The sequence below is a fragment of the Mirounga angustirostris genome, unplaced genomic scaffold, assembly GCF_029215605.1.
Source record: "Mirounga angustirostris isolate CCGP_5_RB_7025 unplaced genomic scaffold, mMirAng1.0.hap1 SCAF_13, whole genome shotgun sequence".
Classification (NCBI taxonomy): Eukaryota; Metazoa; Chordata; class Mammalia; order Carnivora; family Phocidae; genus Mirounga; species Mirounga angustirostris.
Genome location: NW_026991721.1, coordinates 30562758 through 30578420, shown reverse-complemented (window position 1 = coordinate 30578420; position 15663 = coordinate 30562758). Strand labels below are relative to the sequence as shown.

Below are 15663 nucleotides of genomic sequence, written 5' to 3'. Positions count from 1 at the left end.
TATTATCAGAAGTATTAATTACTTAGCATTTGGGGTCAACTGAGTCAAAAAATATTTTTTTCAAATCAAGGATATTTTATGTAAACTTCAATATACAAATCCAAATTTAAAAAAGGTGTTGTATCTGAAACTAGGTTGAAAGTCACCATTCACTAGTCTTCCTTATGTATATCAAGACACCGCTATAAACTCTAGAGTTCCAAAACGGTGTGAATAATCATTGGTTTAAGTTGTGATTAGTTTTTCATACTGGTGATAACAGAACATTGGCTCTGGAGAATATAAAATAAGTTTAACTTCACTGAATTTTAATCAAGTTTGGACAGATTCCTTTATTACAAGACCTCTCAGAGCCTTTAATAAACTGATGTACTTTGGAAAACACCTAGATTCCTTAAATAAGAAGTAATTTCCAAATTCATTTGATCCAGGAATTTCTTATTGCCTTCTTAGAACTACTCAAGATTCACAGCTTTTGAACTAGTACTCCATTGGGACAATTTGGAAAATTATCTGAACTGCTTAGGGGAAAAGTCCTTGTGAATATTGTATTAACAACTTTCTTTTTTAAAAATTTACCTGTTAAAGCAAAGCCGGCGGCATCACAATTCCGGACTTCCAGCTCTATTACAAAGCTGTCATCATCAAGACAGCATGGTACTGGCACAAAAACAGACACATAGATCAATGGAACAGAATAGAGAGCCCAGAAATGGACCCTCAACTCTATGGTCAACTCATCTTTGACAAAGCAGGAAAGAATGTCCAATGGAAAAAAGACAGTCTCTTCAACAAATGGTGTTGGGAAAATTGGATAGCCACATGCAGAAGAATGAAACTGGACCATTTCCTTACACCACACACAAAAATAGACTCCAAATGGTTGAAAGACCTCAATGTGAGACAGGAGTCCATCCAAATCCTAAAGGAGAACACAGGCAGCAACCTCTTCGACCTCAGCCGAAGCCAATTCTTCCTAGAAACATCGCCAAAGGCAAGGGAAGCAAGGGCAAAAATGAACTATTGGGACTTCATCAAGATAAAAAGCTTTTGCAAAGCAAAGGAAACAGTCAACAAAACCAAAAGACAACCGACAGAATGAGAGAAGATATTTGCAAATGACATATCAGATAAAGGGCTAGTATCCAAAATCTATAAAGAACTCATCAAACTCAACACCCAAAGAACAAAGAATCCAATCAAGAAATGGGCAGAAGATACGAACAGACATTTTTCCAAAGAAGACATCCAAACGGCCAACAGACACATGAAAAAGTGCTCAATATCACTCGGCATCAGGGAAATCCAAATCAAAACCTCCATGAGATACCACCTCACACCAGTCAGAATGGCTAAAATTAACAAGTCAGGAAACGACAGATGTTGGCGGGGATGCGGAGAAAGGGGAACCCTCCTCCACTGTTGGTGGGAATGCAAGCTGGTGCAGCCACTCTGGAAAACTGTATGGAGGTTCCTCAAAAAGTTGAAAATAGAGCTACCATATGATCCAGCAATTGCACTACTGGGTATTTACCCCAAAGATACAAAAGTAGGGATCCGAAAGGGTATGTGCACCCCGATGTTTATAGCAGCAATGTCCACAATAGCCAAACTGTGGAAAGAGCCAAGATGTCCATCGACAGATGAATGGATAAAGAAGATGTGGTATATATATACAATGGAGTATTATGCAGCCATCAAAAGGAATGAGATCTTGCCATTTGCAATGACATGGATGGAACTGGAGGGTATTATGTTGAGTGAAATAAGCCAAACAGAGAAAGACATGTATCATATGATCTCACTGATATGAGGAATTCTTAATCGCAGGAAACAAACTGAGGGTTGTTGGAGTGGGGGGTGGGGTGGGAGGGATGGGGTGACTGGGTGATAGACACTGGGGAGGGTATGTGCTCTGGTAAGTGCTGTGAATTGTGCAAGACTGTTGAATCTCAGATCTGTACCTCTGAAACAAATAATGCAATATATGTTAAGAAAAAAAAAAAGAAGAAGAAGAAGGTAGCGGGAGGGGAAGAATGAAGCGGGGGAAATCGGAGGGGTAGATGAACCATGAGAGATGATGGACTCTGAAAAACAAATAGGGTTCTAGAGGGGAGGGGGGTGGGAGGATGGGTTAGCCTGGTGGTGGGTATTGAGGAGGGCACATTCTGCATGGAGCACTGGGTGTTATGCACAAACAATGAATCATGGAACACTTCATCTAAAATTAATGATGTAATGTATGCGGATTAACATAAGAATAAAAAAAAATTTACCTGTTAAAAAGCTTAGGTGGAATTTATCAAAATTCTATATTAATTTATATCTCTCAGAGATGTCCCTTCAAATAATTAACTAAACAAACTAAATACATGAATTATTAGTTATACATAGTCAAGAAAAGGTAGATAAAATTTATATGAATTATACGAATAATGATATTATGCCAGATGAGACTGCCTAAATGTTTGTTACCCAAAATTCCTATGTTGAAACCTAACACGCAAGGTGATGGTATTAGGAGGTGGGGTCTTTGGGAGGTAATCAGTTCATGAGGGCAGGAACCCCCCACCCCGCCGTGGATGAGATTAGTAACCTTAAAAAGAGGCTCCCAGAGTCCATATGAGGATTCAGGCATTGAAATCTTCAGCTTGAAAGAAATGCCTTCACCCAACTATGCCAGCCCCCTGATCTTGGGACTTCCAACCTCCAGAACTATGAGAAATAATTTTGTTTGTTTTGTTTTTAAGAGACCAGTCTGTGGTATTTTGTTACAACAGCCTGAATGGAATAAGACACCTGAGAAGAAAAATATGAAAACTGCTAAAAAACTAATTTCGTAAGTGACATAATTGGCCTTACTTTCTCCATCTTATACCTAAGTCCTGGTATAATCACAATCACATATTAAAATGATCTGATCTCCAAAGTGTGCAAAATATAAAGAGCAGTAGTCAGTGGCTTCCTGAATTCAGTTGAGAATATATAAAGACATACAACAAATGATAACATAAAATATCTGACTAAATTTTAAAACCATAAAATCCTCAAAGTGAGATCTTAATGTCATTTTTACCTTTCAATTTCTTTTTCCTGAGGGTTTGAAATCATTAATTTTGCTTTGTTATTTTCCTCAGTAAGGGCTTTCTGTTCTTCATAGGCTTTTAATTTTTCTTTTAACATTAATATCTAGTAGAGAGAAACACTAGTTAAAATACAAATTATTTATCTCTATTATACGTGGCTACAGAAAAATTTTAGCTGTGAAAAATAACTGAACATGCTAGATTTTCAACTGTAATAGGAAAAAACGTCAAATTTGTAGGCATAAGTTTGCAGAATCCCATAAATGAGGAACTAAGGGAAATTAGACATACCTCTTCCTTCTGCTCATTACAGATCTTTACATACTGAGTTATATGATTGTCGAGGTTAAGAACATTGCTCTTCAACTGTTAAAAAGATAGAAATTATGATTGCATATGTATAGAGAGATAATCACATAACTATATATACAAAAAAATGGCATTATATCCTTATTAATTCAGCTCCATGAATTCAGAATTTGTGACAATTACAATCATGTGACAATCATGATCAATTACACTTATGTTCAAAATCTATAACAAGAGGATATGCTGAGCACATTTATAAAATAAATGAAATAATAAAGAAATTATCTTACTATCTGAGAAAGGTAGTTTTAAGAACTTACAAAGCATTCTTCACATTATAATTAAAATTGCCCACTTTCTTTTTCCTCTGACTTCTAAGAAATTTAGAGATAATTTTAAGTTTCAATAATTTCTAAGTTCACTAGTTTTTAACGAGTTATTACATTTTATCCTTTTTATAATTGTATGGGCTCCTTGGCAGCTACGGAATAGTGGAAGAACATCAAACAGAAGTTCAAATACTTGATTTCGAGGCCCTGTCCACTTCTCACTTAACTGATTTAGAATTTGGTACTTAAAATTCTGAGCATGGGATTCCTCAACTGTGAAGTAGAGCCTTCCTCAGTGGGTTGCTGTAAGGACTACATGAAAAACGTGTGAAAAGCTTTGCATACCCATAGAGAATATCCTTTTCCAATTAATTATATAGATTATATGAACATTTCTTTAAGAAAGACAATAACGGTGTGGGGGTTCCTCAAAAAGTTGAAAATAGAGCTACCGTATGACCCAGCAATTGCACTACTGGGTATTTACCCCAAAGATACAGATGTAGTGAAAAGAAGGGACATATGCACCCCAATGTTCATAGCAGCAATGTCTACAATAGCCAAACTGTGGAAAGAGCCGAGATGCTCTTCAACAGACGAATGGATAAAGAAGATGTGGTCCATATATATGATGGAATGTTACTCAGCCATCAGTAAGGATGAATACCCAACGTTTGCATCAACATGAATGGGACTGGAGGAGATTATGCTAAGTGAAACAAGTCAAGCAGAGAAAGTCAATTATCATATGGTTTCACTTATTTGTGGAACATAAGGAATAGCATGGAGGACATTAGGAGAAGGAAGGGAAAAATGAAGGGGGAGAAATCGGAGGGGGAGACGAACCACGAGAGACTCTGGACTCCAAGAAACAAACTGAGGATTTTAGAGGGGAGGGGGGTGGGGGGGATTGGTTAGCCCAGTGATGGGTATTAACGAGGGTACATACTGCTTGGAGCACTCGGTGTTACACGCAAACAATGAATCATGGAACACTTCATCAAAAACTAATGATGTACTGTATGGTGACTAACATAAAAAAAAAAAAAGACAATAACCTGCTCATCTTCATACAGTGGGAGTAGCAGAGGGGTAAACAGCAGAAGCCATTATACCACTTAAACTCTTGGTTTTTTCTGACCCTGAGATCCTGCGATTTTAAAAATACATCACGGTTGACTTATATTTTTTTAGTCACCCCAAATTACTGGCAAAAATACTGACCTAACCAATCATTATTATATCGTTAGAGCTATATAGAGATTGGTTACATCAATATTATGAATTATTTTAAAAGGGCTATTTACTTTATAAACTGAGGCAGATATATCTATTTTACAGATGAAATGACTGAGGCTTGGAGAGATTACCTAACATGTCCAAGGTTTTCAGGTAGAAAGGGGTGGTGCTAAGTTAAAGCAGATAACATTATCCTTGGCTGTAACAAATATGCTAAAGCTCTGACCAATTATTCCAGTGTACCATCAAAATATCATGTGCCATGATATGAAAAAGGTCAGGAAGAAAGGCACTAAAGCATCCTAGCTCCCAAAAGACTAAATAATAATATCTATTATATATGTAATCAAGATGCTTAATGGTTTAATTGTCCAAGTTAATGCTCAATTAACCAAGCTAATAGACATTTCTAACCCTGTTTGCTAATTCCTTAGTAAAAATACAACTCTAATTAACATTTTTTAAAGTTATAAAAATAGTATACATCCAATGCCCTTACAACAAAGGCAGACTAAACACACTTACAGAAGATTTAATGTCCTTTGCACGGTTAGCATACTTAAGAGTGTTATACGTGTCATCGTAGAACACAGAGGAAGGACTAACAGCAGCTATCATTATAGTTTGACAGTTTCCTCCAAGAGAATCCTTTAACAAGCGAGTGAGCTTACTATTTCTGTAAGGAATATGCGGGTTCTTTCTCTGAAAGAACAAAAAAAGAATTCTTATGTCATTTTCCACATTTAAATTCAAACCTGCTATCACTTCACTCTAAGAATTTAAGCACTGCCCAACTTTGCCCAGACTTACGATATAATTGGTGATCGAAATGATGATAATGAATCTTATGGAACTACTGAGTGAATATATAAAACAAATATCCTACTTAAAGATTATGTTCCCATCTAAATAAATATAAACTTTAGTTAATAAAAAAACATCAATATTGGTTCATCAGTTGTGGTAAGTATACCAAATAAATGTGAGATGTTAACAACTGGGAAAACTGAGTGTGGGGTATAGTTAACAAAATCTTTCCATATTAACTTTTCTTTATCAGAAACAAAATGTTCATATAAAAAAATCTCCATTATTTAAAAAGAAATTAAAATACAAAAGCAATGTATGACCTATTCAAATCTACTATAGGAATAATAAGAATCCTGCATGGCAGAGAGCTATTTCTCTCATTAAATAATTAGCTAACATGGATACAAAGTAAATTAAAACTATAATCTTACAGAGACTTTGTCTGAAAGGATAACACAGCTCTAAGAGAACTTATATTTCTAGGTTTTCCTTTACTTAAAAGATACAGTTCTGATTTTAAAGTAAAAAACAAATTTTCCAAAAAGCACAACTTCCCTAAAAACAGAACATTATAATGTTAAGCTGAAAGCAACCTTATGTTATACAATGTAAATCTTTCACATTACAGAAGAGAAAAACGGATGCTAAACAAAAAGTGAAATGACTTGCTTCAGTTAACATGGCTGATAACTCAGAGCTAGAAATAGGCCCTAGGTGTCCCAGCTCCCAGTAGTACTGTGCTTTCCACCATAGCAATGTTTCCCACATAGTGTGGAATGCGCGCTGCTGGTGTTAACTTGAAATGATTTTATATGTACAAGACATGCATTAAACACGGACTCATAAATGACTCAATAGGAGTCAATTATTAAAAATTAAGTTGGTGTAACTGAGGGTTCTGGGGGGGGGGTGGGAGGACGGGTTAGCCTGGTGATGGGTATTAAAGAGGGCACGTTCTGCATGGAGCACTGGGTGTTATGCACAAACAATGAATCATGGAACACTACATCTAAAACTAATGATGTAATGTATGGTGATTAACGTAACAATAAAGAAATTAAAAAAAAATTAAGTTGGTATGGAAAAAATGCTATAAATGGCTTAAGTTTAGAAAACCAGTCTCTATATCATACTGTCTGCTTACATGTTTGAGATTTTAACTTAGAAAACAGAGGACATCTTTGCCTTTACATGATTTCAGGAATTTGTTTTTTTTAAAAAAGACTTCCCAAATCATTTTAATATACTCTTACTAATTCAAAATACAACATTTTCCTAGCACTCGTTGACTTGTATTTTCCTAAATAAAGAAATTTCTTAAAGCTTGAACCTGGCTTCAACTTAAATTAATGATCACATTTTAATTAAAAAAAAAGGAAGTCAGTTTTACCAATACAGAAGTTGTCAAATATGCTGTGTTCTAGTAAGCACTCTGGCATATAGTAGATGTAAAATATTTTTAAATGGCCTAAAAGCAACTGATAAACATTATACTATTAGGTGATTTAATTATATTTTGTATTTTAAGCCCCTCATCTGAAGAAAAATTAACTCTTAATATTTAACCCAATTTTATAGTATATAAAATACTAATCAGAACAGAATTTGTTTTCCTAAAATGTAGTTTTTGTATTTATCCCAATTCAATTATGCTTGTTGTGTAGTGATCACTAAATGGTCATTTTATTAATCAGGTTTAAAATAAGTGATGAGAAAGTACCATAGAATATTAACTATCAATATGATATTCAATACATTTCTTTCAACAAATTCTAATTATAAAACTGGAAATTAAAACTAAGCCAAACCAAACCAAACACAGCTTTATTTGATATCATAGACTTTCTACAGTCTTTGCTCTATCAAATATTACTGATATATTCTTGAAATTTGGTATATAACAGATCTTCAAAACAAAACTATTTTAAGTAGTAACTTCCTAGGAATTACACATATTTCAATATTTCAAAATACTTAAAATAAAGAAACATAAAGTACCTACCTTTGTATCTGCTAAGGCATTGATAACATTCCCAAGAGCTAAGAGTGATCGATTAATATTTGTGCCTTCAATAAACCGGGTTCCTTTAGCACTGGTAGTACTGGCTCTCTCAGACCCTGCCAGGTCAATGAGTGACATCTTGGCAATTCGTACATTTTGACTGATACTTGCTGTTTTGTCTTGTTGTCGCAAATAAATCTTTTTGAAATTACAGAATAGGAAAAATGAGGATAAGATTTAACAAAATTAAAAAGGAAACATGCCCTTTATTTTTAAAAGAACATGAAATCAAAATTATTTTCATTTTAAAAACAAACTGAACAAAGTATAATAATCTGATTGGCTGATATCCAAGAACACCAGAAATAATTATGGAAGTTGAAAAAAACTCAAAAATGAAAAGATTTCCTACATATGTACCAGAGGGCAAATAACTCCTGATCTGATAGAAGCTCAAAACAACTGCCATTTGTGTTCTGGTAACCCCTGTGCCAGATCATAGAATTATCAGAGGTTGTGGTTGGGGCACAGGTACTCTAGAAATAATGTTCCTAACCAAAAACCAAAGGCAGTGGTCAGAATGTGCATGTCTCCAGGAATTGTTCCTCAAGGAAAGCTGAATTTTAATGTTGACCCAAACTGAAGTCTAAGAGTATTCTAATTCCCAAAACTGTTGTAATTATAATTAAGAAAATATCCCATAAAAAAAATAGTAAAATATACATGTCATGTTCAGTCCATTAGAGTAAAGCATAATTTATTGAATTTGTAGTTTAACTGAAATAAATTAAGTAGATTGGTAAGATTAGCTATTATTCCATTATAAAGATCTTTGTTAATATTCATATAGGGCAGGGTCTAAAGACATTTTGGGGAAATTTCAGTGTCATAGATAAACATTTCTCTTATGACTACTGATAAATGAAGAGTTAGTGGAAAGAACATAAAGGATTAATAAAATTTTATGAGCTGGTGACTTTCTGAATGACTTGATTGCCTCAGATATGAATTCTTTCAACTATATCAATTTCTTACTGTAAATTGGGTTACACTAGCATAATCCAGAATGAAGCTATAAAGTAATTTGGATTTTAACAGGACTGGAAACTACAAAAAATAATAGCTACTAACATATGCTTTACCTCTTTCTAGAATTGTGCTCCTAAAAAGAACTGTATCAATGCAATCAATGTCCTTAAGGAATGCAAGTATTTGCAAGGTCCCTATGATGAAATCTTTAAAAAAGTGAATCAGAATCTCCCCAATTTATTGCTTCTGTAAATCTATACCTAAAAAGAGAAGGTCTGCTCTGAATATAAGATTATCCTTAGGAAAGATTAAATATTTTCACTAACTAAAAAACACAAGGAAAAAAACCCTTTAATGCTACCACCTTACTATCCTGTATCTTCACACAGTAAAAATTTATACTTCTGATTTACATCATCTCAATTCTGATTATTCTTGATAAAATCTATTCAAAGCTCCAAAATAAAGGAAATGCTGAGGAAGGAGCAGACAGCTGAAGGGATTTTATTTGCATATATGAAAATTACCCCACATGAATTTGGCTTTGTTTATTTTAAATTAAATTTTAAGAACAATAGTCTAATGGCCTGTTACCTGGAAAACAGCATGAGAACGAGAAGATGTGGCATTCATATCAGTGGGATGCTGTGTCCTGTTTTTGTTTCCACTATCCAATAACTGTAAAATCTCCTCTGAGGATTTGGGCTAGAGAAGTTTTAAGTGGAAGAAAAACATACAAATAGCCATCTATCTTTAAAATTTTTAATAAACTTTTAACAAGAAAAAAGACTTTTAAAGATAAAATAAAAGGTAAAAATGCATTCTATAAATTGTATCCCATTAAATATTTCCTACATAGTACTAAGCAAAAGATATACAGTTTACCTTTGAACAATGCGGGGGTTCAGGGCACTGACACACCTCTCCCCTCCAGGCAACTGAGAATCCACATGTAACTTATGACTTCCCAAAAGTTTTGCTAATAACCTACTGTTGACTTCAAACCTTACTGATTATATGAACAGTTAATACAGATTTTGTATATTACATATATTATATACTATATTCTTACAATAAATGAAGCTAGAGAAAAGGAAATGTTATGAAGAGAATCATAAGAAAGAGAAAATACACTTGCAGTACTGTACTGTATTTATTTTATTCAGTTAGCCACTGTATAGTGTACTGTATTTATTAAAAAAATCCGCATATAAGAGGACCTGTTCATCTCAAACCCATGTTGTTCAAGGGTCAACTATTCTTTGGTGTTATATGAGAAATAAAAGATAAGATCTTATCTATTGGAGGAGATAAAATATAAATGTATTAAGCAGAATACAGAGTTTAAATTTGCAAGATTTTTAAAAGAAAAGCTCATTTAGAGTGACTGGGTGGCTCAGTCAGTTAAGCATTGGAATCTTGATTTTGGCTCAGGTCATAATCTCAGGGTTGTGAGACTGAACCCCATGTTGGGCTCCATGCTGGGTGTAGAGCCTGCTTAAGATTCTCTTTCTCCCTCTGTCCCTCCCCTTGAGCTCTTGCTCTCTCTAAAAAACAAACAAACAAAAAACCCCAACCCTCTTGCCTAAAAACAACTACAAAAAGAAAAGCTCATTCAATTATTTCAAAGGAAAACAAAATAATACTGAAGAGTATTCTGATTATTTTAATTCTGCCCTTCATTATTTTTCTTCTTTCTTGAACACAACAGAAAATAAATAAATGGCTAAATAACCACACTTATTATTACAATAAGGAAAAAGAAATTTATAAACATACCTGATGTAAAGTCAATCCCTGAACGACTACCCCTTTTTGGGCATCTTCCCGAACAGCAAGTGGCCCTGAATTTACTAAGAGGTCACGAATCTGTTCATTATATACCTTAAGGAAAAACAAAACAAAAACCAAAAAAAAAACCCTGCTTTAGCACTGATGTTGAAATAATAGTGACATCACACATGTTGCTGACTTAAAATTGTATTAGAATTACATCTTAAAGGTAAGCAGCAACTCATTTGCATTCATCTCACCCCTTCTATCTCAGGCTGCCATTAATTTTCTATCATCTGAAAAAACAGAAGAGTTTTCAGTTTGCAACTGAAATTTAAGGGTGGAATCATTACACTCTCTCTCCATAATTCCTAACTTGATGATTACGGTGAAACAGAAATAAGATAGCTTGAATTGCCTTCTCCTATTTTCTGGAAGTATATGGGACACATGGTCTTGGGAAATTCTAGTAAGTTATATGGAGGTGGCATGGTTCTTACTGAAGATGTTTATTATTTCATGATGTCCAAAAGGTCAAAACTTTTTAAATTGTTGAGCTTAAGAGTTAAAACCCATACTCAAGGATCGACAGTATTTATTTCATTTCTCCTTTATTTACATTAAATTTAATATGCAATTCTTAATAATAAGTCCCATAATAGGTCCCCTTTACTCCCTCTTTAGGAACTAAGGCCCTAGGAGGTTAAGTGATTTGTTCATGGTCACAAAAGTAATAGCAGTGTAAGGATGGGAGTCCAGATATCCTCATTCTACTGCATGGCACTGAATATACATCTGTATTTTAGGTCTTTGGCAATTTTTTTCCCCCAGTAATTTCTGTAAGCAATTCCTTTTTTAGTAATTTTTTAGCAATTTTTCAAATAATTTCTATAAACAATGTATAGAAATAGTGCTATTGATCTGTTTTTACAAATTTATTAAAGGTACTTAATTTTCTACTTGCCAACCAAATGATCACAACTGGTAAGATTTAAAAAAGCATACAGACTTAGGCTTTAAGAATTATTTGGTATAAGTTATTTCTATGTTCTAATAAATAGTCTGTAGTGATACTTCATTGCTGGTAAGATTTTCTACAATGAATGATAACCACTTTTAAATGTAATAAAACTCTTAAAAGTAGTAAAATATGAAGATGTAATTTTTTGGTTCTTATTTTTCTGATAAGCAGTAGTCACTTTTCAAATGCTTCCCCTTTCCCATTTCAATCATACAAAATACAAAATTAGAACAACCAATCTCAAGCCAGTCTACACATCAGAATCACCTGGGAGCTTTTAAAAAACATAGATGCCTCGGCCACAATCAGGACCTATTAAATTAAAATATCCAAGGGTTGAGGCCTAGGCATGTCTGTTTTTAAAACCTCCATAAGCCAACTATGGTGCACAGCCTGAGTGGAAAGCCATTAGATCAGACATTGCCTTACCATTAATAAAACAAAGGCGGATTAAAAGAAATAAAAAACAATTAAAAACATTATAAAAATAACCAAATTTCAAAATTCGCCCATTTATAAAAGGGTCTAAGGAAGAAATAAATAATATTGCTATGTTCTTTACCCCTAATTAAGTTCAAAGCAATTTTTTTCAGTACTTAACTATAGAAAAGGAGTTTTATTTTTCTTTTATTTCCAAGTTCTGTAGACAAGAAAATTTTTATCAACATACATATCTTAACCAATTTTTGAAATGTGAAGAACCTTTCTCAGTAGGAATCAAACTACCAGTTGTCAACAAGAGAGCTGTGACTACCAGAATTTTTTTCTCTGATACCACAAATGAATAGGCAGTAAAATCATGGATTTGTTTCTTTACTGGTATCTGAAACACTACCTGAATGAAAAGTTAGTGTGTCTATATCCTAGTTATGACTTGTTGAATGTCACCTATTACTAAGGGGGCAGAAGACCTCAAAGAATGAGGACATAAGAGACAGCATGAAGGAGCCTTGATTGGCCAAATCTAGCATATGAGCATACGAATAAATAATTTTGGAAAAGGATTATAAGCTATTAAATAATATTAAGAATCTATGAATCCACACTGATATAATAAAGGAAAAGTTCTTCCATATAGTAGAAAGCCAATGAATAAATGTAGACAAAATGATGGAATTTAAATATCACTATTATCTACCATCATAATAATAATTGATTTAGGCATGAATCATCAGTGGATGTCAATAGTAACAGATGAAAATTTGAGGAATAAGAGGATAAAGGGTAAAGTAGTATCTTTATAGTGCAGAAATTCTGCCAAGACCAACATAATGAAATGGATCAAAGTTAACAAAGCCAGTAATGGGACTAACTAACAATACCAGCCTCTTGATATGCTACTATAAGAACTCAACATTACTTCCATGGTGTTTCTGCCAGTGCATAACCTGAATCTAATCATTGACTAACCCCAATTAGGGGCTTTATGACAGTGACATAAAACACAGAAAAAAATCCAGATTGAGACTAAAGAGATATAACAACTGAATGCAATTTATGATCTTAGATTTTCTTTTTCAATAAAGGGCATCATCAGAATAATTGGCAAAATCTTATTAAGATTTATAGATTAGGTACTGGTGTTCAATCATTATTAATTTCCTGATTTTGATAACTATTCAGTGGTTATTTAAGAAAATGTCCTGTTTTTACAAGTCTGTAACTTAAACAGTTCAGAAAAAGAAATAGATACACACACATACAGAGGGAGAAAGCAAAGATAGTAAAATGTTAACATATGGGGGATCTGGATAAAGGGTATCTGGAAGTTCTTTGTGCTAATCTTGCTAATCAGAAATTAGGCCAAAATAAAATACTCCGCAGAAAAAGAGTAAGATGCGTAACAAATACTTAAGACCAGGAATTTTAATGATTTTATATATTCATAAGAAAATTCTATATGACAGAATAGTTTGAATGGGCCATGGTACTTCTTAAAGATTTCTAAAGGGGAGGGGGGAAAGATGGTGGAGGAGTAGGGGACCCTATTTCAACTGGTTCCCGGAATTGACCTGGATATCTACCAGACCACTCTGAGCACCCACGAAACGAGCCTGAGATGTAAGAAGATCTGGATCTCTACAAACAGAATATCACAGGCGGTTGGTTTTGAGGTACGAAGCGGAGAGCCGTGATTCTGCGGGCAGATATCGGAGGATAAACGGCAGCGGAAGGGTGCCTGGACATGGGGATCCTACACCAAGGGTGAGTGACAGCCTCACGTGCTGGGGATGGGCACAGACTCGCAGACCCGTAGCATCGGTAAAGGACTTTAGGGCAGCCCCTGGGGTGGAAAACCAGTGCAGCGGCATCGCGCGCATGCGAACCGCAGCCCCCTGGACAGAAACCCGGACTGACGGTCGCGTGCATGAGAACTGCAGCCTCCGAGACGAAACCCGGTGTGCCGGGGTCGCACTGGTGAACTGCAACCCCCCGGGGTGAAAACCCCGAGCGGCGGAGTCGCGAGCGCGCCAACTGGGAGCAGCTGTCAGTTTTAGAAGCACAAAGGGCAGAGACGTGCCCCGACCTGGAGGCAGGACTGGGAGCGCTGTGGAGGGGCGCACAACCCAGGACGCTGCAGTTTATAGCAGCACGGACAGAAACAGAGACAGTGTGGCCTGGAGAGTTCACTGAAGAACAGACTGAGGTCTCTCTGCTCTGAGGCAGAGGGTTGGAAACGGTCTCTTCTGCTCTGACTTGCGGAAGAGACGCGGAAAGTCACCAGGGAAAGGCGCCAGAGAACAAAAGCCCCAAAGACTGATTCCCACTGAGCCCATCCCCCGCCACAGGGGCACAGGGCAACTCCGCCCAAACAGGGTTGCCTGAGTAACAGCGCGGCAGGCCCCTTCCCCAGAAGACAGGCTGGGAAAACAAGAGCAACCCTAAGGTCCCAAGAAAACAGGTGCATCTTGCTTGGGTTCTGGTCAATAATTTGGACTCTATACATTCCCTCAAACACCCATCAACAGAATGACTAGGAGGAGGAGCCCCCAAAACAGAAAAGACTCAGAGATTATGACTTATGCTGCAGATTTACAAATGGATGCAGATATAACCAAGATGTCGGAGATGGAATTCAGGCTAGCAATTATGAAGACAATCGCTAGAATGGAGAAATCAAGTAATGGCAACATAGAGTCTCTAAGGGCAGAAATGAAAGCTGAATTGGCAGAATTTAAAAATGCTATCAATGAGATCCAATCCAATCTAGATAATCTAACAGCTAGGGGAAGTGAGGCAGAAGAACGAATAAGTGACCTGGAAGACAATATAATAGATAAAAAGGGAAAAGAGGAGGCCAGGGAAAAACAACTCAGAATCCATAAAAACAGAATCAGAAAAATAAGTGACACCATGAGGCGTTCCAATGTCAAAATAATTGGAATCCCGGAGGGAGTGGAGAGAGAGAAATGACTAGAAGATGTATTTGACCAAATCGTAGCTGAGAACTTCCCTAATCTGGGGAATGAAACAAACATTCGAGTCCTAGAGGCAGAGAGGACCCCTCCTAAGATCAAGGAAAACAGGCCAACACCCCGGCATGTAATAATAAAACTTGCAAATCTTAGAACCAAGGAAACCACCTTAAGGGCAATAAGGGGGAAGAGATTCCTTACGTACAGAGGGAGGAACATCAGAATAACGTCAGACGTATCCACAGAGACCTGGCATGCCAGAAAGGCCTGGCAAGACATATTCAGCGTACTAAATGAAAAGAACATGCAGCCAAGAATACTTTTTCCAGCAAGGCTGTCATTTAGAATGGATGGAGAGATGCAGAGCTTCCACGACCAGCAGAAACTGAAAGAATACGTGACCACTAAGCCAGCCTTGCAAGAAATATTAAGGGGGGTTCTATAAAAGGAGAAAGACCCCAAGAGCGATATACAACAGAAATTTACAGGTACAATCTATAAAAACAAGGTCTTCACAGGCAACATGATGACAATTAATTCATATCTTTCAATAATCACTCTCAACATGAATGGCCTAAATGCTCCCATAAAATGGCACAGGGTTGCAGATTGGATAAATAGACAGGACCCATCCATATGCTATCTACAA

The 15663-nt window shown here is 35.8% G+C and overlaps 1 protein-coding gene across 2 annotated transcripts in view; it reads right to left on the bottom strand.

Moving 5' to 3' along the window:
- KIF18A (kinesin family member 18A) overlaps positions 1–15663 on the bottom strand; it is a 97401-nt gene that overhangs the window by 63635 nt on the left and 18103 nt on the right. For both annotated transcript variants that reach the window (XM_064576724.1, XM_064576723.1), the window contains exons 4-9: positions 10584–10688; positions 9399–9509; positions 7776–7973; positions 5489–5665; positions 3378–3452; positions 3077–3189 (exon numbers count right to left, since the gene is read on the bottom strand). In XM_064576724.1, the coding sequence (XP_064432794.1) occupies positions 3077–3189; positions 3378–3452; positions 5489–5665; positions 7776–7973; positions 9399–9509; positions 10584–10688 (779 nt within the window). The remainder of the gene's footprint in view (positions 1–3076; positions 3190–3377; positions 3453–5488; positions 5666–7775; positions 7974–9398; positions 9510–10583; positions 10689–15663) is intronic.